The sequence below is a fragment of the Carassius auratus genome, chromosome 3 (genome assembly GCF_003368295.1).
Source record: "Carassius auratus strain Wakin chromosome 3, ASM336829v1, whole genome shotgun sequence".
Lineage (NCBI taxonomy): Eukaryota > Metazoa > Chordata > Actinopteri > Cypriniformes > Cyprinidae > Carassius > Carassius auratus.
In genome coordinates, this window is record NC_039245.1 from 28,149,335 (window position 1) to 28,171,434 (window position 22,100).

The window sequence follows — 22,100 nt, forward strand, 5'->3', positions numbered from 1 at the left end:
AGGTACGTAACCAGGACAGATCTGACCCATCATGCCTCTCTTCATCTCCTGTAACCTTCATTTGATCCTTTCCTGACTGCCATTCAAGGTCTTTCTACTTCCTGTCTGTAAGGATATGTATATTGTTAAGATTCTCTTCCCAGACTGGCTGCTGCTGGGGTCAGAGGTCAGTTTAGTGCACATGGTCTGATTTAGCGTAACACCTCAGCTGTACTGTTTGGCTCAGGACACACAAATTCCTTGTTTACTATGTAATGTCCCAGGAGTCCTATATATACATTGTATGGTACACATTACACCAACAGAATCTTTACGTGTCCCCCTCAGCAGTAAGCGGTGAGGAGCTTTTTCCACTCAAATAATTATGGTTTTCCTCACTAAAAATATCCCGGTTGGATTTGTGGGAATGTACTGTGAAAATTATTGTACTCGACTGAGGAAATGTAAGGACAAAATTCGATAAAAAAACTAACATATATTTACTTGAGAACAGTTAATATGAATGCATTTGCTTGAGAAACACTTTTTTTATGTATCATTATGTGTTTGTTTGTTTGAATTCATTTCAAAATCTACTGAACTACTTCCAGAAATCATTTTCCCACCTTAGATCCAAAGTATTTGGAAAATAATCACCAAAACATACAGAGGTTCTAAGCGGCCATGCATTATAATTTTTTCCTTCTTGTTTTGTCGTTATAACGACTTAATTTTCTCGTTATCTCGACATAACCAAAGTCGTTTTCTCGTTATAATGACTTCATTTTCTCTAAGAAGTTACCTGAATATAGCTGATGGGGTGTTGTACACTGTCCACTTTACTGTACACGGACCTTCCTCGTGATCGCTATAATTTGTGCAGTCTTGTTCATTACAGACATTTAATTAATTCATAAATATTAAATGCTTGAATCGATATGATTATTTTGTGTATTAATAATAAAAGTATTTTGTGTGTTAATAATAAAAGAAAATTAAGTCGTTATAACGAGAAAACGACTTTCGTTATGTCGAGATAACGAGAAAATGTAGTCGTTATAACGAGAAAACGACTTTTGTTATGTCGAGATAACGAGAAAATTTAGTCGTTATAACGAGAAAACGACTTTGGTTATGTCGAGATAACGAGAAAATGTAGTCGTTATAACGAGAAAACGACTTTTGTTATGTCGAGATAACAAGAATATTAAGTAGTTATAACGAGAAGGAAAAAAAATTATAATGCATGGCCGCTAAGAACTTCCGTAAAAAACTGATTAACAATAAACAATACATTTATAAGTTCAATTCTGTATAACTCAAGAATGTTAAGATATAATCAAATAATGTGACCATAAGTTCGGTATCTATATACATTTTCTGTTAATAATATCGTCAGTAATTATTTCGTTTATCACAGGGAAGTTGCCAGGAAGTCTTTAAAACTATAAGGTTTTAATGAGATTCTTCATAAATTTATATCAGGTCGGAGCAAGTTGCATGTACCAGTTAAATGTTATGAATTCATAAAGACATTTGTATCCAAAATGACTTCCAGATGAGGAACATCACAAACAATTTGTCATGGAGCAAACTAGATTTTTTTTTTTTTTTTTTTCATGTTTCGTGATTTCATAACATTTGAAAAGCCTAAAATAGGCTATTTGATGACATGATGGTATGTGACAGTTTACCCCATATAACATGCTATTGGGGCATGTTGTCACAAAAGGGTAATGTGTATTAAGTAAACTATATCTTATACACTGTGTTCCAAATTATTATGCAAGTTACATATAAGTAGGATTTCAGTAAAATAAAAATTTAGATTTGAGATTTTCAACAAAAGGGTCTTTATTAGATAACTGGTTTGTTAAATAGTTTGCCAGGTGTTCTCAGGTAAATGGAAAACCAGGCCACTGTTGAACAGCAAGCATGTATTTGAAGCTGCTGGTGTCTCTGGAGTCCCACGACTCTTACAGTGGGTGTAGAAATACACAGACTAATTTTCCAATAGTTTTATTCACGGACAGATGCCATGTTACAGTGAATGGAGGGTGAATGATAAGTTGGAACACATTGTAAATCTGTATGTATTGTCCAAATGAAGGTACCCTGATCTTTGCCTTGTAGGCAAGGAACTAACAGAAGCTTGCATGTGTTAATAGAGTCATTGGGATCGTCTCATTGTCCCTCAACCCTTGAAACATCACTTGTGATCTCTCCCCCTAAAGACGACCCTCATTTCCCATCTGTGAGTGTCTTTCATTGCTGCTTTGAATGTCTCTCATGCTGCCATCCTTTAAGACTGAGGCGGCGTCATTCAGATGAACATCAGAGACATGGGAATAGAATTGCAAGTAGGGAACTACAGATAGCACGACTCTATTTCATGCGTTTTCGTTGCGTTCAGCATATGTGGGTTGTAGATGTTGGAGTCAGGAGAGGGGGTAGATAAGCCTGCGGCAGCGCTGTGCTGAAGACACCATCTTATTGCAGGCAGAAACAGAAGAGGAAAGATAGGACTGCAGATGAGTCAGAGGCTTTAATGTATATGAGAACATGCAGTGTGTGGGGGTGCGCAAGAGAGATGCTTTGCATGTCTATATCAGTGTATCATTTTCCACAGCATGATAGTGGCATTTTTACGTTCGCCATGACATTGAGTCAAAAAATGCAATCTAGAACACTCTTATAAGATCTGTTTTCTTTCTTAAAGACTTGGTCAACTGTTTCTGTTTCAAGAATAAACCAAATAAGGGTAGCGCTGTGATCCAAGCTCTCTTTGACATCTGTCTCAAATAACTTCTCTCACCGTCGCAGCATTGCTCCCAGACATTTCTGCTTTCGCTTGTTGTGGTCCAGAGATGAAATCGAGTTGGAGTTGTGCACTGGCCTTTGTGCTTGGCTAGTGCTCTGTGGCAGAGCAGTCAAGGATTCACAGATTTGAGCTGTGTTGTTTTCTGGAAGATTCAGGAGAATCCACATGTGGAATGAGTAATTATAAAACCTTGTTTAGACTGTCAGTCCAAAACCAAGTTGTGTGCATAACCGATTAGAATCTGATCATATGTAGCAAGTGTTAACAGTGAAAGACAATCACATTAAATCAGATTTTTACAAATCCGTTTCAAGCTTTTGGTGCTTTGGAATCCTATACAAATCCTATTCTGCCACAGCCTCATAATATAATCCAAAACGACAGCAACCTGTCGTCATGTTGTAAGACAACATCTTGTATTGCAAACTGTATTGCTGTTATTGTTGTTTTTGTCATTTTCATAGAAACCAATGCAAATATTCAGTAAAGAGCGCAGAGGAACACACAAATCATCTCTGAACAGTTGTGATGCACAGTGTGGACAGACAGTCATTTAAAAAAGATTCCAACCGGATACACAAATAATCAGATTTGGACTGAGAGTCTGAGCAAGGCTTTCAAAAGAGTTTCAGATTGGTCTGCCATCTCTCATTGTTGTGGGAAACACATGTAGTCCTGCCCAAACTTACACCACTGACATATCCGACCGCTCCAACAAACAGAGCGTTGTTCTGAAGTGCCACAGGCCACATCTGTCTTAAAACAGAGCTTGCACTGGAGATTTATTTGTTTTTAAGTCACTCAAATAAGGAGCACAAGGGCTGAGGCTGGTGTTTTAGGACAATCTCAATCTCTTCAGGAATTCAACAATTCATAGTTGACAGAGACTTGTTAAAATGAGACGGGAGACAATATCATAACACTGAACAACTTGAAAATGTCTTACACTGTGACTATGCAGAATTAAACCTGGCAAGGTCATTTGCAAATAAATAAGTGTCACACCAGAAGATCTTGTTGATGATATTCCTGAAATGAGAAAAAGGAGCTGTATGTTATTGTTGCACGGGCGCTAGTCATCTACTGCTCAGAAACTGGGACACTGGCCTTGTTTAATTTCTGTTTGATGGTTTGTCACTTCTGTTTAATTGTCTTTGCAGGTGGACGTGTAAAAACGTGGAAGAGGAGATGGTTTATTCTGACCGACAACTGCCTGTACTATTTTGAGTACACAACAGTAAGGGGCCGTTTTTGTTATTGTTATGATGTTAAGTAGATGTTTTCTGTGGTGTACCGTACACCAGGGGTGCCAGTGCTGTTTTGGAGATCTGCGTACCTGCAGAGTTCAGGTCCAACCCTGATCCAGAAGATCTTCATTGGCTCAGTTGTGTTTGATCAGGGTTGGAGCTGAACGTTGCAGGAAGGTAGATCTCCAGGAACAGGATTCGGCATACATGGATGCATTCTGCATTTTTTATGTTTTTTTTTCTCCTGCCTACAGGACAAGGAACCACGTGGAATTATTCCACTGGAGAACCTCAGCATCAGAGAGGTGGAGGAGCCCCGAAAACCTGTGAGTGCCCAAACAAACTCGAAGGTTAGAGCTGTGTGGGATCATGAAAACCTCATGCTTGTTCTGTCTCCTAATTTAGAACTGCTTCGAGTTGTACAATCCCAACCATAAAGGGCAGGTGATCAAGGCGTGTAAGACGGAGGCAGATGGGAGGGTGGTGGAGGGAAACCACGTCGTCTACAGGATATCAGCCCCCACACCAGAGGAGAAGGAGGAATGGATCAAATCCATTAAGTAGGATTTCCTTCCTATTGCACATATGCTAGTCTTGTTCAGTGCTCTCATCACTGGCTTGCTGAAGAAACAGAGTGATGGCGTTTACACATAATGTTCCTCTCACACTAAACCTGACCCTAAACCTAACCAAGAGTGTTTACCAAAGCAAACCTGAGTTTAATGTAGCACCATGCCATTTTAGCTTGCTACAGTGGACTGGTTCATAATGGGACAGCGAAGGATTTTATCAGCACTAGTCATGATGGTGTTTTGAATAGAAACAGCAGTCTCATCACAAACCCCTGTACCTCGCACTCATCCACAGCCCGGTGTTTTCATGAGGCATCAGTGGAGATTAGACAGAGCTTAACCACCCCACAAGCCATCGACTCCAGCGGGAACAACAGACCTGTTGCAGACCTGCTCTCTCCGCTAATCCAGGCCTAGCATTAGCGCGTCTCACCTCTCAGAGACCTGCTGTAGGATGAGGGGGTTTATCATGAGCACATTTTGCCTGGTCAGCACAGTTTTGACCCACCCAGTGCAGACATTTTTAGAAAGATTTCGGGTATTTTCGAAATAGATTGTCACTTACTAATGCCGTATAGCATATTCTATATACCCTACTAACAGCAATCGAAAAAATAAGATATGATCAATATGGCATGAAATCCTCATATTTGATGTAAGTGACATCCTGTTAGACTTTTTGGGGATGAAAAAATTTAATTCCTTGCATTTTTCATTATTAATGTAAATTTGTGACAGTCCAATCAAAAACTCAGATTCTGATACTAAAATACTACATTAATCCGAACATAAAGCATGCATATTAAACACATTTCCAAAGATACATTTCCAAAGAACAAAGATATGAAGAACACTCATTCTGCTTTGCATGTCCAAGGACTCAATGTTTCAACTACTTTTAGTGTTTTTTTAGAGAGGGGGAGTCTCAAATAATATAGAGAGAAATATAGGAAAAGCATAGCTCTGTTCCAAAACCTAGTGAGCTGCACAGATAAAGTTCTTGCAGATAAAATAATATGACTAAATAAAAGTCCACTTAAGTGTATTTAGCACACCTTCATGACTTTACAAGTTTAGAAATAATCCTTATAAAGCAGCATAATGTTGCCATCTATGTGTCTGGAGTGCACATGTGATGCTTTAAAAAGCTGTCTACATAGAGAGCTATCCAAGCTGTAGTCTAATCACAATGAAAGAAGCACTTCCTGCAGCGGGAGGATGAGTTTCACACGATGCTAACAAGATTTCCACATCAGCAGAGCATTCGTGACTCTTTATAGAGCTCTTTGTAGAGCACTTACCCTTACAGGAACGTTAGATATCGGTCGCTGATCAGCCTTTAACCTTACCAGGTCAGAACAAGACAGAAACGTCCCTCAAAAACGAGAGGCGGGGTTAAATGGGGGCGGGGTCTGCCCTCAGAAAGCATGGCAACCAAACTGGGTCGCTGAACAAACTCCTTTCTGATGCAAGTTAATACAGGGGTGTGTAGTGTATATTATGTGCTGCATTTCCATATCAAAGACGCCGAAGTCTCTCTGCCTCTCCTCACATCTCCTTTAATTGGTTCCTTCAGAGCGAGCATCAGCCGGGACCCCTTCTACGACATGCTGGCCACCAGGAAGAGACGAATCGCCAACAAGAAGTGAAGTCTGCATCCAAAGCGCCTCCCCTGAAGCCTAACGCACACTGCCTTCTGGGACAGCCGTTGTGCTCGAGTGTGTTTGATGAAGAATTCATGTTTATATTCCCTTTCTTGTGTTTCTGTTCGCCCAGCTGTCCTGCTCTGTTTGTATCTGCATGGATGTTGGTATGTATACCTGGGCAGCTCACTTCATGACAGATGTCAGATAGAAAAGCCATTTATTTCAAGAGACTAGGCCCTTTCCAACACCCAGCAACCTGAACGCACAGGGCTCTGAGACAGTAAGCCTGCGTGGACGTCATCTCTTATGGTGCTTGAAGACGTCCTGCGTGCTCAAATATGCTAATAATGCTAATGCTAATGCTAACACTAGGTGGCCGTCTGGAGTCAGCTGGACTGATTTCATGTTGTTCGAGTAAGAAACTGCAAATATATAATGCATAGATTTAGTTTCTAACCTTTCAGTTCTGGTCTTAGATAACACTATGATGTGTAGATGTAATTTGAATGAATTTGCTTGCTTTTGTGTTCTTATGACAAGTATAGTTGAATATCTTTTTATATTTATTTTCTTCGTGAAATGACTTTATTCTACACATAATTGGTAAACTATAGAGCTAAGTTATGTGTAAATACTGTAAACTTTTTTGTGTGTAAGTACAATCTTTAGCATATAAATCCACTGGCTTTTTAATGTTAGGGCTCTTTGCTCAGCAGCCTTAAAATAATGTACTTCTGTCAGGGAAAAACACCTCGTTATTCTGGAAAATGAAGTTTAATCCAGTAGCAATTTATATGTGGTTGTAAATAACAGCTCTGTCCAAGGGCAGAACACTATCTCCAATGCCCTTTGGGCTCCAGATTAATTTTTATATGTCTGTATAAGCTATTGGTCAAACTGTACATGAAATATAAATACATAAAACATTCATAAAGGTAAAAGTTTCGTGAGTGACCCCCCACATATTTCTTTGACCCAACTTTGATCATAGCATGAACACTACTTTCTTGCTCTAAATCACATTCTGAGTATTGAATCAAACACTTTCAGTTCTTTTCATTGTATTTCAGTGATTGGTTTTGAGAAGACAAGAGTAAGCAGAGCTGGAGTTTACAGAAGACAAAAGATGGCCATGTATAGCATATAGAATTTATAGATTACAGCCATTGCACTGTAAATGCAATACAAAATATTAATGTAAAACTAAAATGCATCATCATAGCTATGAAAAACACAAAACAGTTCAGATACATGCTTACAAAAAAAAAAAAAAAAAAAAAAAAAGTATATAACTAAAGAAGTAAGCTTTTGGACAACTACATAATATTACAATCTCATCACAAATATTGAAAAGATTGGTTTAATTTTTAGTTTTTCTATGTTTGATACGTTTCATTTCAGCTGTGCAATAATCCACGATATTAGTGAGATTCATGGTACATTTGTTCTGTTGTGTTTTTACATTAATTTTGTTCTATATATATATATATATATATATATATATATATATATATATATGTATATATATATATATATATATATATATATAAAGACAATTTCTGCACTCATTTACTAACAATTTTATCAGAATAACCTCTATAAGAATACAATTTGATATGAATAGATATTATATCGCATCACATACATAATATAATACACCATACAAATAAATGTAGGCTGTTCTTGAAAACATATTGATCTATTTGAAGGCTAGTGATCCATAATGGCTACAATTCATAATTGTATAAGCACCATAAATATTTACATGGCATGATTATTCATTTTAGCAGTGTGTGAGTCACTCCAGAGAAGAATACTATACTGCCATCTGCTGGAACAAAGTCATCAGTACAAGCTCACTACAGAACAGGAAAATGACTATCATACCTTCTATCAGTCTGGTCCCTTACACGAGGCAATGTGATTAAAAGCCAGTTCTGACGGACTCTGAGCTTCAGCAGGGAGAGGAGGACACCCGCTCGTAGTCGGGGCACTTGAGCAGGGCAGGGTAGCTGGCGTTCATCTGAAACGAGGTGTCGCTGGAGATGTCTGATGGGCTGCGTCCCCGCGGCCAGGCGTCGGGGTGAAGGAACTGACCCGAGTGATCGGAGCAGTTACTCAGGCGCGGCCGGTAGAAGCTGCGGTGGGGCTGGTAGATTTCCTCCGCTGTGTAACGCTTCATGAACAGGTAGACTGACATCACACCTGCACTCTGAACAGAGAGAAGAAAACACAAAGAACAGTAAAGATTTAGAGAAAATGGTTATGATTATGACTATGTAAAAAGGTACAAATATATTTAGAACCTTTCTACAATTAAATATAGACAGACTGATATCTACAGGTCCTTCTCAAAAAATTAGCATATTGTGATAAAGTTCCTTATTTTCCATAATGTAATGATAAAAATTTAATTCATATATTTTAGATTCATTGCACACCAACTGAAATATTCCAGGTCTTTTATTGTTTTAATACTGATGATTTTGGCAACACAGCTCATGAAAACCCAAAATTCCTATCTCAAAAAATTAGCGTATCATGAAAAGGTTCTCTAAACGAGCTATTAACCTAATCATCTGAATCAGCTAATTAACTCTAAACACCTGCAAAAGATTCCTGAGGCTTTTAAAAACTCCCAGCCTGGTTCATTACTCAAAACCGTAATCATGGGTAAGACTGCCAACCTAATGCTGTCCAGAAGGCCATCATTGACACCCTCAAGCGAGAGGGTAAGACACAGAAAGACATTTCTGAACGAATAGGCTGTTCCCAGAGTGCTGTATCAAGGCACCTCAGTGGGAAGTCTGTTGGAAGGAAAAAGTGTGGCAAAAAACGCTGCACAACGAGAAGAGGTGACCGGACCCTGAGGAAGATTGTGGAGAAGGATCGATTCCAGACCTTGGGGGACCTGCGGAAGCAGTGGACTGAGTCTGGAGTAGAAACATCCAGAGCCACCGTGCACAGGTGTGTGCAGGAAATGGGCTACAGGTGCCGCATTCCCCAGGTCAAGCCACTTTGGGCTACAGAGAAGCAGCACTGGACTGTTGCTCAGTGGTCCAAAGTACTTTTTTCGGATGAAAGCAAATTTTGCATGTCATTCGGAAATCATGGTGCCAGAGTCTGGAGGAAGACTGGGGAGAAATGCCAAAATGCCTGAAGTCCAGTGTCAAGTACCCACAGTCAGTGATGGTCTGGGGTGCCATGTCAGCGGCTGGTGTTGGTCCACTGTGTTTTATCAAGGGCAGGGTCAATGCAGCTAGCTATCAGGAGATTGTGGAGCACTTCATGCTTCCATCTGCTGAAAAGCTTTATGGAGATGAAGATTTCGTTTTTCAGCAGGACCTGGCACCTGCTCACAATGCCAAAACCACTGGTAAATGGTTTACTGAGCATGGTAATACTGTGCTCAATTGGCCTGCCAACTCCCCTGACCTGAACCCCATAGAGAATCTGTGGGATATCGTGAAGAGAAAGTTGAGAGACGCAAGACCCAACACTCTGGATGAGCTTAAGGCTGCTATCGAAGCATCCTGGGCCTCCATAACACCTCAGCAGTGCCACAGGCTGATTGCCTCCATGCCACGCCGCATTGAAGCAGTCATTTCTGCAAAAGGATTCCCGACCAAGTATTGAGTGCATAACTGAACATAATTATTTGAAGGTTGACTTTTTTGTATTAAAAACACTTTTCTTTTATTGGTCGGATGAAATATGCAATTTTTTTGAGGTTTTCATGAGCTGTATGCCAAAATCATCAGTATTAAAACAATAAAAACCCTGAAATATTTCAGTTGGTGTGGAATGAATCTAAAATATATGAAAGTTTAATTTTTATCATTACATTATGGAAAATAATGAACTTTATCACAATATGCTAATGTTTTTAGAAGGACCTGTATATGCAATAAAAGTGTTTAATTAAAGGCATTTAATTTACTACGGGGTGCCAAGTACCATTTGACCTGGACATGAAAATCATTGCAGATAGCCTCATACGAGCGCACTTGTAAAAGGTTTTAAAGGAAAGTTACAATAGTAAAGGAAACAAAAGAGCTAAAAAAAGAGTCTGTAACACTGTAGGCTGTCGCTTTACTCCAAAGAGCACAATACACTGAGCAAAGATGACGCGAGTCAACTGTGTAGATCAGAGGAAGATTTTCAAACATTAAAGGAATGTTGTATATTATGCAATACATAAGTATAGCACTGTCAACCAAGATTTAGATACGGGCAATATTCCACAGTGAATGTTTCAAACAGTAGCACCGGGTCGCATACTTCCACGTTTGAGGATCTGAACATCTAAAACATCCTAATTTGTAATTACCATAATTATGAAATAGCATGCTGCATTGTTGTCTCATGACCTAATGTAGTTCGTCACCTTAAGTCAGCATGTGGCTTCAATCGTTATCTTGGAAATAAAACTGGTTTTCTTTTTCTTTTCAGTTTTGTGAAATCTTAGTTCAGTCTTTAGTTCAATTACACCTTTTGAAAAAAGTGCACTTGAACATACATTTAAAAAGATTACTGATAATGGATATATTTATATGATTTAAAAGAATATACTGTCTTTTATTGAATGTAATGCCTTCGGAATCTTAGCTGAATGTTATTTGCAATTAAATGAACTACTATAGTTCATAGTATTATAAATATAGTATTATAGTTTACATTTACATTAAATGTAATTAGTTGAACTTAGTTGAGTGCTTGATGCTAAACTAGTTTCAGAATTGCTTTACTGTGTTTAAAATATTTCTGTACTGCTGAATGTACTGACGAGCATTTATGGGAAACAAAAATTTTATATAATCTCTATTGAAACAAGTATTCAAGTCCTTATACATATATATATATATATATATATATATATATATATATATATATATATATATATATATATATATATACAGTCAGGTCCATAAATATTGGGACATCGACACAATTCTAATCTTTTTGGCTCTATACGCCACCACAATGGATTTGAAATGAAAGGAATGTGCTTTAACTGCAGACTTTCAGCTTTAATCTGAGGGTATTTACATCCAAATCAGGTGAACGGTTTAGGAATTACAACAGTTTGTATATGTACATCCCACTTTTTAAGGGACCAAAAGTAATGGGACAGATTAACAATCATAAATCAAACTTTCATTTTTTAATACTTGGTTGCAAATCCTTTGCAGTCAATTACAGCCTGAAGTCTGGAGATCAATTAGACATCAGCGTACGCTGGGTTTCATCCCTGGTGATGCTCTGCCAGGCCTCTACTGCAACTGTCTTCAGTTCCTGCTTGTTCTTGGGGCATTTTCCCTTCAGTTTTGTCTTCAGCAAGTGAAATGCATGCTCAATCGGATTTAGGTCAGGTGATTGACTTGGCCATTGCATAACATTCCACTTCTTTCCCTTAAAAATCTCTTTGGTTGCTTTCGCAGTATGCTTTGGGTCATTGTCCATCTGCACTGTGAAGCGCTGACCAATGATTTCTGAAGCATTTGGCTGAATATGAGCAGATAATATTGCCCGAAACACTTCAGAATTCATCCTAATGCTTTTGTCAGCAGCCACATCATCAATAAATACAAGATAACCAGTTCCATTGCCAGCCATACATGCCCAGGCCTTGACACTACCACCACCATGCTTCACTGATGAGGTGGTATGATTTGGATCATGAGCAGTTCCTTTCCTTCTCCATGCTCTTCTCTTTCCATCACTCTGGTACAAGTTGATCTTTGTCTCATCTGTCCATAGGATGTTGTTCCAGAACTGTGAAGGCTTATTTAGATGTTGTTTGGCAAATTCTAATCTGGCCTTCCTGATTTAGAGACTCACCAATGGTTTACATCTTGTGGTGAACCCTCTGTATTCACATGGTGAAGTCTTCTCTTGATTGTTGACTTTGACACACACATACACCTACCTTTTGGAGAGTGTTCTTGATCTGGCCAACTGTTGTGAAGGGGGTTTTCTTCACCAGGGAAAGAGTTCTTCGATCATCCACCACAGTTGTTTGCCATGGTCTTCCGGGTAGTTTGGTGTTTGGAAAGCAACCAAAGAGATTTTTAAGGGAAAGAAGTGGAATGTTATGCAATGGCCAAGTCAATCACCTGACCTAAATCCGATTGAGCATGCATTTCACTTGCTGAAGAGAAAACTGAAGGGAAAATGCCCCAAGAACAAGCAGGAACTGAAGACAGTTGCAGTAGAGGCCTGGCAGAGCATCACCGGGGATGAAACCCAGCGTACGCTGATGTCTAATTGATCTCCAGACTTCAGGCTGTAATTGACTGCAAAGGATTTGCAACCAAGTATTAAAAAATGAAAGTTTGATTTATGATTGTTAATCTGTGGATGTGGGATGTACATATACAAACTGTTGTAATTCCTACACCGTTCACCTGCTTTGGATGTAAATACCCTCAAATTAAAGCTGAAAGTCTGCAGTTAAAGCACATCTTGTTCGTTTCATTTCAAATCCATTGTGGTGGTGTATAGAGCCAAAAAGATTAGAATTGTGTCGATGTCCCAATATTTATGGACCTGACTGTATATATATATATATATATATATATATATATATATATATATATACACACACACACACACACACACACACACACACACTACAGTTACAATTATAATTAATTACTTCAAATGTAAACCCTTATTTGTCCTTTACAGTAAAAAACTGCTCTGTGCATACTGCTCATTTTAACAAATGTACTCATCTGGTTATGTTAAGCTCAGTACATACTGTATATACACTACCACTGCAACAGAAAGAGTTATTACTGCAGATTTGATGTTAAACTGAGGAAGTTTCAATTATAGCATGCTGTAATCTTCAGCATTTCACAAATATATAGAGCTTCAATTGCACTGAACCCTTTGACACTCTTGAATCTTTTATGCACGAAGCACTGTTTGAATGGAATCAGTTCATTAAACATTCAGGCTGTATCTACCGCATAAAAGTTCAATTCAGTGCGAACGCCCTAATAATGGAGAAAAGTGAGAGAAGAATGACAGTAAATTATAGTGTCTGAATGAAAAAGCTTTTCACCTCAGTGAGCAGGAAGGAAATGGCAGCAAACGCAAACGACCAGCCGTACTTATAGCTGAAATATGCCTCATTACTCTTGGTCCTGCTGAACATCTCGTCGTTTATGCTGGAGATGTAGAGCACCAAACCAACCACCAGAGACAGACCTGCGTGACAGACAAACATCAGTCTGACAGATAAAGAAGACATGTCAGAATGACAGAGGAGGAAGAGGAAGTGTACCTGACAGGATGAAGAAGATTCCAGAGACAAACGCCAGTATGGTGTGATGTGGCCGAATGTGTCCGATATTGTTGAGCACAAAACCAATGAACATAAAGAACAAACTGACCAGGGGGAACGGTGTGGCCGAACGAATCATCTCTGAAAATATTATCACGAGAAAGAAAATCAAGAAAGAGTTAACTTGTGTGACACCACAAAAGATAACTGTATACTTTCATTTGTTTGGGCACTTAAAACATCTGTTGTACTACTATTGTCACAAAGCTTAAGGCTTGTGGATCCATGTGCAGTAGTTCATTAGAGGGATAATCCACATTCGTGGTCAAACACAGTGAACAGACCAAATACTGATGGAGTTCAGGGCAGAGTCAAACTGAGCAATTCAAATCAATTTAGTTCAATTTTATTTTTATAGTGCTTTTTACGACAAATTTTTGAAAGTAATTAATATTTCTATAATATTTCATCTGCTACGGTAACAAATCTTTCAGTAATTTAGTGGGTACAGGATCTAATAAACAGGTTGTTGGTTTAGATGCAGTGATAAGTTTATTTAGCTCTTCCTGCCCTATAGTTTTAAAGCACTGCAGTTTATCTTTGGATACGATGAATGAAGCTAAAGTATAAGACGCTGTAGAATCTAAATTTGTTATTGTATTTTTTGTGATGTTATCTATTTTATCAATGAAGAAATTCATAAAGTCATTACTATTAAACTATGAGGGAACATTTAGATCGGGTGGCGTCTGGTTATTTGATAATTAAGCCACTGTGCTAAATAAAAACCTTGGTTGTGCACCAGTAATCCAGGTCAACAGGCAAGAACCAGGAAAGCAAGACATGCGAGAAATAGGATAAAAGGTTTAGAACTGTAGCTGTGACTTAGTAATGAACAATTAAATTAACAAGACTTATATAGGTGAGCTGACAGGGTTAACGAGACACAGGTGCAAACAATTAGTGCTGATGAGTGTGTGCAAGGATTATGGGAAATGAAGTCCATGTTGAGTAGACAAGGTAAAAAAGCAAGCGGACCAAGACCGCTAAAATGAACGCGGTTCAAATTATTTATGCAAGCAACATGGACCAAATACTTCTAAAACATGAAGTAATGATAAGAAGCAACACTATGTGACATGCTTTAATGACGTGGAAAGAGCAGTGTTTTCAAATAATAATGAGCAGAGGGGAAATGTGGAGTAACAAGGAGATGAAGTGCCTTTTATGTGGGTTCCAAGGTGGTGAAAATAAAATCATAAGAACATGCAGCAATGAGGGAGCTGTCCAGCAGATGCCATTGGGTGTGTTCGACTTAAAGTGCTCTGTGCAGTGCCGCTTTAAGTTGAACAGAGCTTTTGTTTTGGATGTTTGGTGAGTTCTGTCGTGAAATATATGTTATTCAACCTGACCAATCAGGTCAAGAACGTATCACTATGCCTTTAAGTTCGGTATCTTTATCGCTGTCAGAAATACCAGTGTGAATGCTAAGCGTACCAGGACCAAATGTATCGTTTTCGTTTTTGGTGTGTGAACACACCCTAGTAATATTACAGTTATTTTTTTTCTTCTTGCAAGTACCTTATGTAATCAACATTTAGCACACAATATACAACGATAGTAACAATTAAATTAATTTTGATAAAACTTTTCTGCTGTATTTGTTGCGGCAATACTGACAACAAAGACAAAATAACATTGGCAAGTAAAGCCAGGAAATAGTAAAACAAAGCAACTGCTTTATTTATTAATACTGCAATGTATTCTGGGAGTCAGAATAGTAGCTGAAAATCAGTCAAGCTCAAAGTTTTTGCTAACTGAGATTGTTAGTTTTACGTTTAGTCAATTTAATCATCTTAATTTAGCCCAACATAAGAATGCGACCACAGTATATTTCCTTTTTTAGTTTTAATAACTTCTAATTGTCAGTGTAACTCCAGGTACACATAACTTACTTTTTTAGACGTGAAGTTTATTCACTTTAAGGCAATGTGTTTTTTTTTTTTTTTTCAATTTAAGTCAATAATCACTCTTTACAGTGTATAAAGAACCAAGATAACTGTAACCTTAAAGTTTTAAAACTGTTCTAGCTCTAAGACAACCGCTATAGTGATAATAACACATTGGAAATATGTCATTAGGATCACTTCCAGTCGACGAATGATAAATTCATTGACAGCCAATCATAATTTTTCCTTTTAGTGCACCCTGCTATTATTCTTTACATTTGCATCTGTTGGTGTGTATGCTAATATAGCATATATAACATTTCAAATAACACTTTAGTTATTGTTAAAGTTGTAAATCTTAAAAGTCATCTGTACATCACTGCTCATGCTGTATGTTTTTTTTTTTGCAGTGTAGGAGACAATGGTTTCATTTTATTCAAATGCTTTTGTACAATAAGCGTGTGGTGTGTCAGTCATTAGCTTAGCTTAGCATGCTAACTTCGCTATTTAGGGAGTGCTATTTCTGTGAAGCATGTGAGTGCCTGTTAAAGAAGCTGTTGACAGTGTTGACGCTGCTTCTCTAAAGGATCTCTCATGCTGTCTTGCGGTCCATCAGCTCAGACCCTCAACGGGGTAATTACCAGCACACTGACGGGATGGCACCCGAAATAAACTCACTGAAGCCTCTAAAACAGCTTTCAAAACTGACATCCTGCATTAACTATACGGCTTTAGATTGTATAAGCAGTTGAATTTGAATATATTATATGGATTTTAAATATGAGAGTTGTTCTGGTCTGACAGCAGTTAAACAGCAATGCTAAATGCAAATAACAAAATTAATCATATAATTGCGCTGAGTGTATAGGATATTTAGAATGACAGCATGGACTGGTTGCATGACATGACCTCATCCTCAAAAACCATAAGCGGAACTACCCTTACGAAAAAGACGTTTATTCAAGTGTGCTATTAGAATACTTCTTTTAAACTAAAAACAGGAAAGTTTGCTTTTATTTTACTTTGTATGTACTTCTCAGAAATACACTTAAAGTATACTAAATATATTCTAAATATATTTGAGCTATACTCCTAGAATCTGTGTTTTCATTATTATACTGTAGAGGGCGCTAGTACACATCTTCTGCACAGAATTTCCACACAAAAAAAAAAACACACACACAAGTGAAGAAGAAAAAAGAAACACCAGATACTAATGTAACATGATAATCTGACATGAAACAGCATCAAAACTGTAACGTTATGGAATAAAATGTCGACCGATGTAGAGGTTATAATTACAGTCAAGCTTTGGTGTGTTGATCATACGTTTTGATTATCATTCTGAATCCAATTCATAGTCTTTTTTCAGCTTTTAGTTCGAAATGGTATTTCTTTATTTTTTATGAAACACATTACATTTTCAAAATTTATGCATGAAGCTAGAATAAAATGTTTTTGTTCACAAGCAGATACCCTGTTCTTTCTTTGGATATTTTGTATGTTCATATATTCAGGTTTCAAATTATATACACAATAAAACGTAAATAGGGACATACTTAAAGTATGATGTAAAGTTCACTTAAAGAAAACTTATGAGTTTACTTGCAGTATAAAACTACTAATCTACTAGTTTACTGAAACTATATTTTAAAGTGTAAAAAGTTTTTAATTAGTTAACTATCAGTAAACCTGTAAGTTCACTTTTAGTATAATTGCAGTACAAACTACAAACTATAAGTAAAAATACTTTTATATACTAGAAAGTGGGCCAATTTAGTCCCAATGAGTATTGAAACAGTACACTTAAACGTATACTACTAGAACACTGATATTTGTATACTTGCTACATAAAGTATGCTCGAACTTTACTTAAGTATACTTAGTAAAATAAACTTGAAGTATACTACTTTTTGGTAAGCGTAAGCAAGGTAAGAGAAAACTGCAAGTTTAAATAATGTCTATTTGTATTAAAAGGATGGTTCACCTAAATGTATTTCTTCTGCTGAACAAAATATAAGTTTATGAAGAATGTGCGTAACCAAACAGTTGCACGTCCCATTGACTCCCATAATATAGAAGCCAATGGGGACAAGGAAAAGTTTGGTTACCCACATTCTTCAAGATGTTTTCTTTTACGTTCACCAGAAGATAAATTTCATACAGGGTTGGATTTGGAACAACTTGAGTACATGAGGGCGAGTAAATGATTTTTGGGTGAACCATACTTCTAAGTGCAAAGGGAAAGTTGGCAAAGGATATTTACACTAACTCTGTCACTCCAAATCTGGATCCTGAAGTAAAACTGGTTCTGCAGAACTGCTGGAGTACTCAGTGATTTGTTTGTCATGAAGGTACTGTATAATCACTTACTCAGGACACTGACAGTAGACTCACTGGTCAGCTGGACGCTCATGGGCATCACATACTCAATGGTGAAGCAGCGACCCCTCTCCTCACCTGACACAGAGAGAGCACAGAGGACATGTGACTACTGACAGTAATTTCTTTTTTTTCTTTTTTTTTCCTGTGAGCTAAAGTATGAGTCAAAGATTTGAGTCACTGTCACTTTCCTCATGCGGTGCGACCTACAGATCATGATATCACAGTCTGTCTCATATCACATTGAAACATTCAACACTATAACACCCGCAGCAATGCAGTCCTCTCACATCAAAGCACAGAAACAATGTGAGACTTCCGGACTTCTGAAAGTTTTAAAGCACAAGGCTGATGGGGGATCCCTGTAGAGCCCAAACGACTGCCCACATCTGTTCACAGTCACGCTCAATTTAACCGGCTATAAGCAGCGTGGGTTTGAACCAAACTCAGTCCAATCGCTCATCCACATCTTCACACACACAGCACGTCCTTTTGCTGAAACGAATGTTTTTGTGTTTGTGCCACAGTAAGCCGATGTTTGCCGATTCAGAGTAGTGTGAGCTCAACATGTCATCTAAACGATAACGAAACATCCTGAATCTACAGCAGGAGACATCCCATCATTAAACACATCCATGGAGATGTCAAAGGAGGGTAAAAGCTTAGAGCTGGAACCTTTGTAATCAGCCTAGAATGCCTGACCATCCACAAATAATGGCGTAAATCCAATAAACCCCTTTGGATGTGTGATGTCTATTGGAAAGAACTCAAATGACTGGCTGTTTGCAGAAGACCAATTTACAACCTGGACTAAGAACTTATCAAACACAGTCCATAGTAAGAAGTAAAACTCTCAAAAAAGACTTTTTCTTTTTAAAAAAAATAATAAAGTGATAATTTCATCATGCTGTAGAAAAAAAAGTCTTGTTTTGTATTTTTGCAATGTGGCTTAGTTTCTTAAATATCAGCACTGGGAGTTGGGAGTTTTATTCACACCGTGATCTCGGTTCACACCATCAGAGAGGAAACATTCACAGCGGATGGTGTCGTGACGAGGTGTGTGAACAAAAAACATCTGCAGTGAATGGAAACATCTAGACTCGCATGAAGAAATTCACAAATAAATACATTATTAGAATTGATTCATTTAAATGAACCTGTTTAACACAACAGGCTCATGCAAGACATTTCTTTCATTTAAAAACAGAATGTAAATGTTTTAATTTGACCCCTCTAATTTGGTATTTTTAATACTAATATTTCCCTTCTAATCTTAATAAATAAATAAATTTTTAAGCCTTATTTTGTACCTGTGGAAATTGTTGGATATTTTTGTTGTGTGTCTAAAATCAGTACACTGAAGAAACTTTGAGGCAGTAAGTGAGATGTATGGAAACGCAATAAATAAATAAAAATAAATCTCAATTCTTATTTCTTGCAATTCTGACTTCTTTTCTCAGAATTAAGAGATATAAACTTGCAATTGCGAGTTAATAAGTCCAATTCTGAAAAAAAAAACTATTTTCTTACAATTGTGAGTTTATATCTCACAGTTTTAACTTTATAACCCACAATTACAAGTTTAAACCTCACAACTCTGACAAGAAAGTCAGAATTGTGAGTTTATATCAGAATTCTGGGGAAAAGAGAATTGTGAGTGTGTATCACAGAATACAGAGGGGTGGGGGGTGTCAGGACTGTTAGTTTATATCACCGAACTCAGGGAGAAAAGTCAGAATTATGAGTTAATATCACATAAATAATGTGAGAAAAAAAGTAGCAATCACCTTTTTCATTTTTATTCAGTGTTGGAACAAGCTTTAATAGAGATTTGAATTGCTTGCATGTATATATAACTTCTCAAGCTGTGATGTTATGCATAGATGCAGTAGTCCAGGCAAGTCACAGATTCTGCTAAATGAGTAACTGTATATCTAACTTGAGGTAGAGTAGTACTCCTAAAGTAGAATCAGCCCTTTACTTACCAGCCAGAAAACAGACTCTCCAGAGGCCGGAGTGGATGGACATGTGTATGTCAGCGCTCTGGTTGAGAGGCAGGATGACGCCCTCCTCCAGGTAGAGCCAGTAGTCAGTGCTGACGGAGATACCCAGCAGCCCCAGACTGCATACTGCAAACACACTGCTGAGCAGGGTCAGAGCCTTCGTCCCGCACGTGCTCATGCCAGGGGTCGCTCACTACACACAGATAATCTGAGCCAGACGAAGACATAGCACTGCCAATTTACAAAGATCTGCTAGCTGACTGTAAATCAAGAGGGCGTCAATTTCCATCTGTAGCAAATCTGACACATAATGAATCATGACGCGCCTTGAAAACGAGATGAGAATCAAGATCCTCAAGTGTTTTCGGAAGCACACAGATACAGTCGGAATACCAACAATACAGCTCACAGTGTGAGATTGACAAGCAGCACATTCACTGAAAAAAGGAGAGAGAAAATCATTCAGTAGCTTCTTAACAAAAATACACATGCATTTTCACATCTGAGCACCGCTGCAGATGCTGAGCATGTGATATGTGTCAGACACTCTCTGATGCACAATGCAGAATGAAAGTTTAGATCAGGCTGCTTGGCGTGTGGCATTGCAAAATCTAAAAATTAAGGTCACATGACATTCAATTATCCCAATATCTGTCATATATGAATCTCTCATATGAAATGCAGTATACCTGTCACTCAGAATGTGAGAGCGTCCATTGGTGCTGTGATGACGGACCTGTTTACAGAAGGACACATTCATGAGCTTCTCTCCTAGACACATGCACACAGTATTTAAAGACAGATGTGCAGAGATTATGTGCATGTTCAACCAGTTTAGTCTACAACAAAGCTGATTAATAAAAACTAATCTGCACAAAACCACATCTGTATTTACTGTTTTATATGGCACACGTAAAACTCTTGACTTAAATGTTTATAAAGAACTCTGTCACTTCTGCAGAGATAATTTATAGTGGAGTTGAGTTTGTTTCACTGATGAACTATGCAACAGTTTTTGAAATAAACTTAATCAAAACTGAAATTTGAACTGAATAATGACACTTCTGATGAGCTGCTTTACGGCTGAAATTAGTCTCATAACTGAAGAATTTTGAAACATTAGCAATGCTTTTTCCCTTTAGTGTGAAGCTGCTTTGAAAAAGTCTGTACTGTATAAAGTGAAGGGCTATAGAAATACATTAGACTTGACTTGAACATGGGTTTGTCTCAAAACTTAGAAATGTGGGGCTTCTTATTTTTAATCTGTATTTGTTTATGACCAATACCAATGCAGACAGGTTTTTTTTTTTTTTTTTTTTTTAAAGAACAAATTAATCATTTTTGTTAACAAATGATTTTATATTATTATATTATTATACATACCAAAGTTCCCACGGTTATTATTAGTAACAGTAGTGTAAGTGTAGTGTAAGAAATCATCCCAGAAATCACAGTGATGGATAGCCAATACCAACTATTTATTTATTTATTTTTCCAATAAATATATAGTACCCATGATAATAAAGCTAAAACTATGATAAGCGTGGTGCATTTTGGCAAGGGCGCACATCTGGAGACTTCCAGCAGCAGCACACTACGATCATCAGCCTATAGCTCACTGGGTTTAGAGACTGTTGTTATCTTTAGAATGGTTTTGAATTGTCACCGCTTTTACTGGCGTCATCACCGTAAATAAAATGTTTATCTTTACTCCCTAGCCTACACGTTACAGAATATGACATTATATGTGTCAGCTGCTTTCTCATTATTATAAACATAGCTATGCGACAAATTAAGCGGTTTAAACCACATTTTAAGACTTTAACACATGTACATAATATCAACCATACAACCATATAAAGCACGTTTTAAAATATTATAGCTATGTAATGTGTAAATCTCCGTGTATTCCTCGTGTGTTTGCGCACACCTGGCGAATAAAGATAATTCTGGTTCTGACATGAAATCATCAGTACATTTAAGACATGATTTTCCGTTAACAAGTAGCCTATAAATGACCACATAAGCTTCATATTCCTTCATCTGCATTGAAGAGATGAGAAATTACCTGAAGGATGTTGCAGATGAGAGTAAGTGTAATCCAGCTGTGGAGTGAAGAGCTCCTCGCAGCGCAGCCTGACCACGAAGATGAACACGAGCCAGCGCGCGCGCGAGGTGTGTGTGTGTGTGCGTGTGCGTGTGTGCGC

At 37.7% G+C, this 22,100-nt stretch overlaps 2 protein-coding genes across 3 annotated transcripts in view; one reads left to right on the top strand and one right to left on the bottom strand.

Moving 5' to 3' along the window:
• Nucleotides 1–7,517, top strand: part of LOC113053276 (cytohesin-3) — a 39,856-nt gene extending 32,339 nt beyond the window's left edge. For both annotated transcript variants that reach the window (XM_026218181.1, XM_026218174.1), the window contains exons 10-13: nt 3,961–4,037; nt 4,302–4,373; nt 4,453–4,607; nt 6,196–7,517. In XM_026218181.1, coding sequence (XP_026073966.1) covers nt 3,961–4,037; nt 4,302–4,373; nt 4,453–4,607; nt 6,196–6,268 — 377 coding nt within the window. In that variant the 3' untranslated portion in view covers nt 6,269–7,517. The remainder of the gene's footprint in view (nt 1–3,960; nt 4,038–4,301; nt 4,374–4,452; nt 4,608–6,195) is intronic.
• A 316-nt stretch (nt 7,518–7,833) lies between these two features.
• On the bottom strand, nt 7,834–22,100 carry LOC113053283 (voltage-dependent calcium channel gamma-5 subunit-like). Its single transcript, XM_026218193.1, has 7 exons — nt 21,962–22,100; nt 20,583–20,629; nt 19,876–20,101; nt 17,882–17,968; nt 13,560–13,700; nt 13,338–13,483; nt 7,834–8,477 (listed from the first exon to the last, which is right to left on the bottom strand). Exons 3-7 carry the CDS (start codon nt 20,069–20,071, stop codon nt 8,220–8,222), a joined length of 828 nt encoding a protein of 275 aa, XP_026073978.1. The 5' UTR covers nt 20,072–20,101; nt 20,583–20,629; nt 21,962–22,100; the 3' UTR covers nt 7,834–8,219.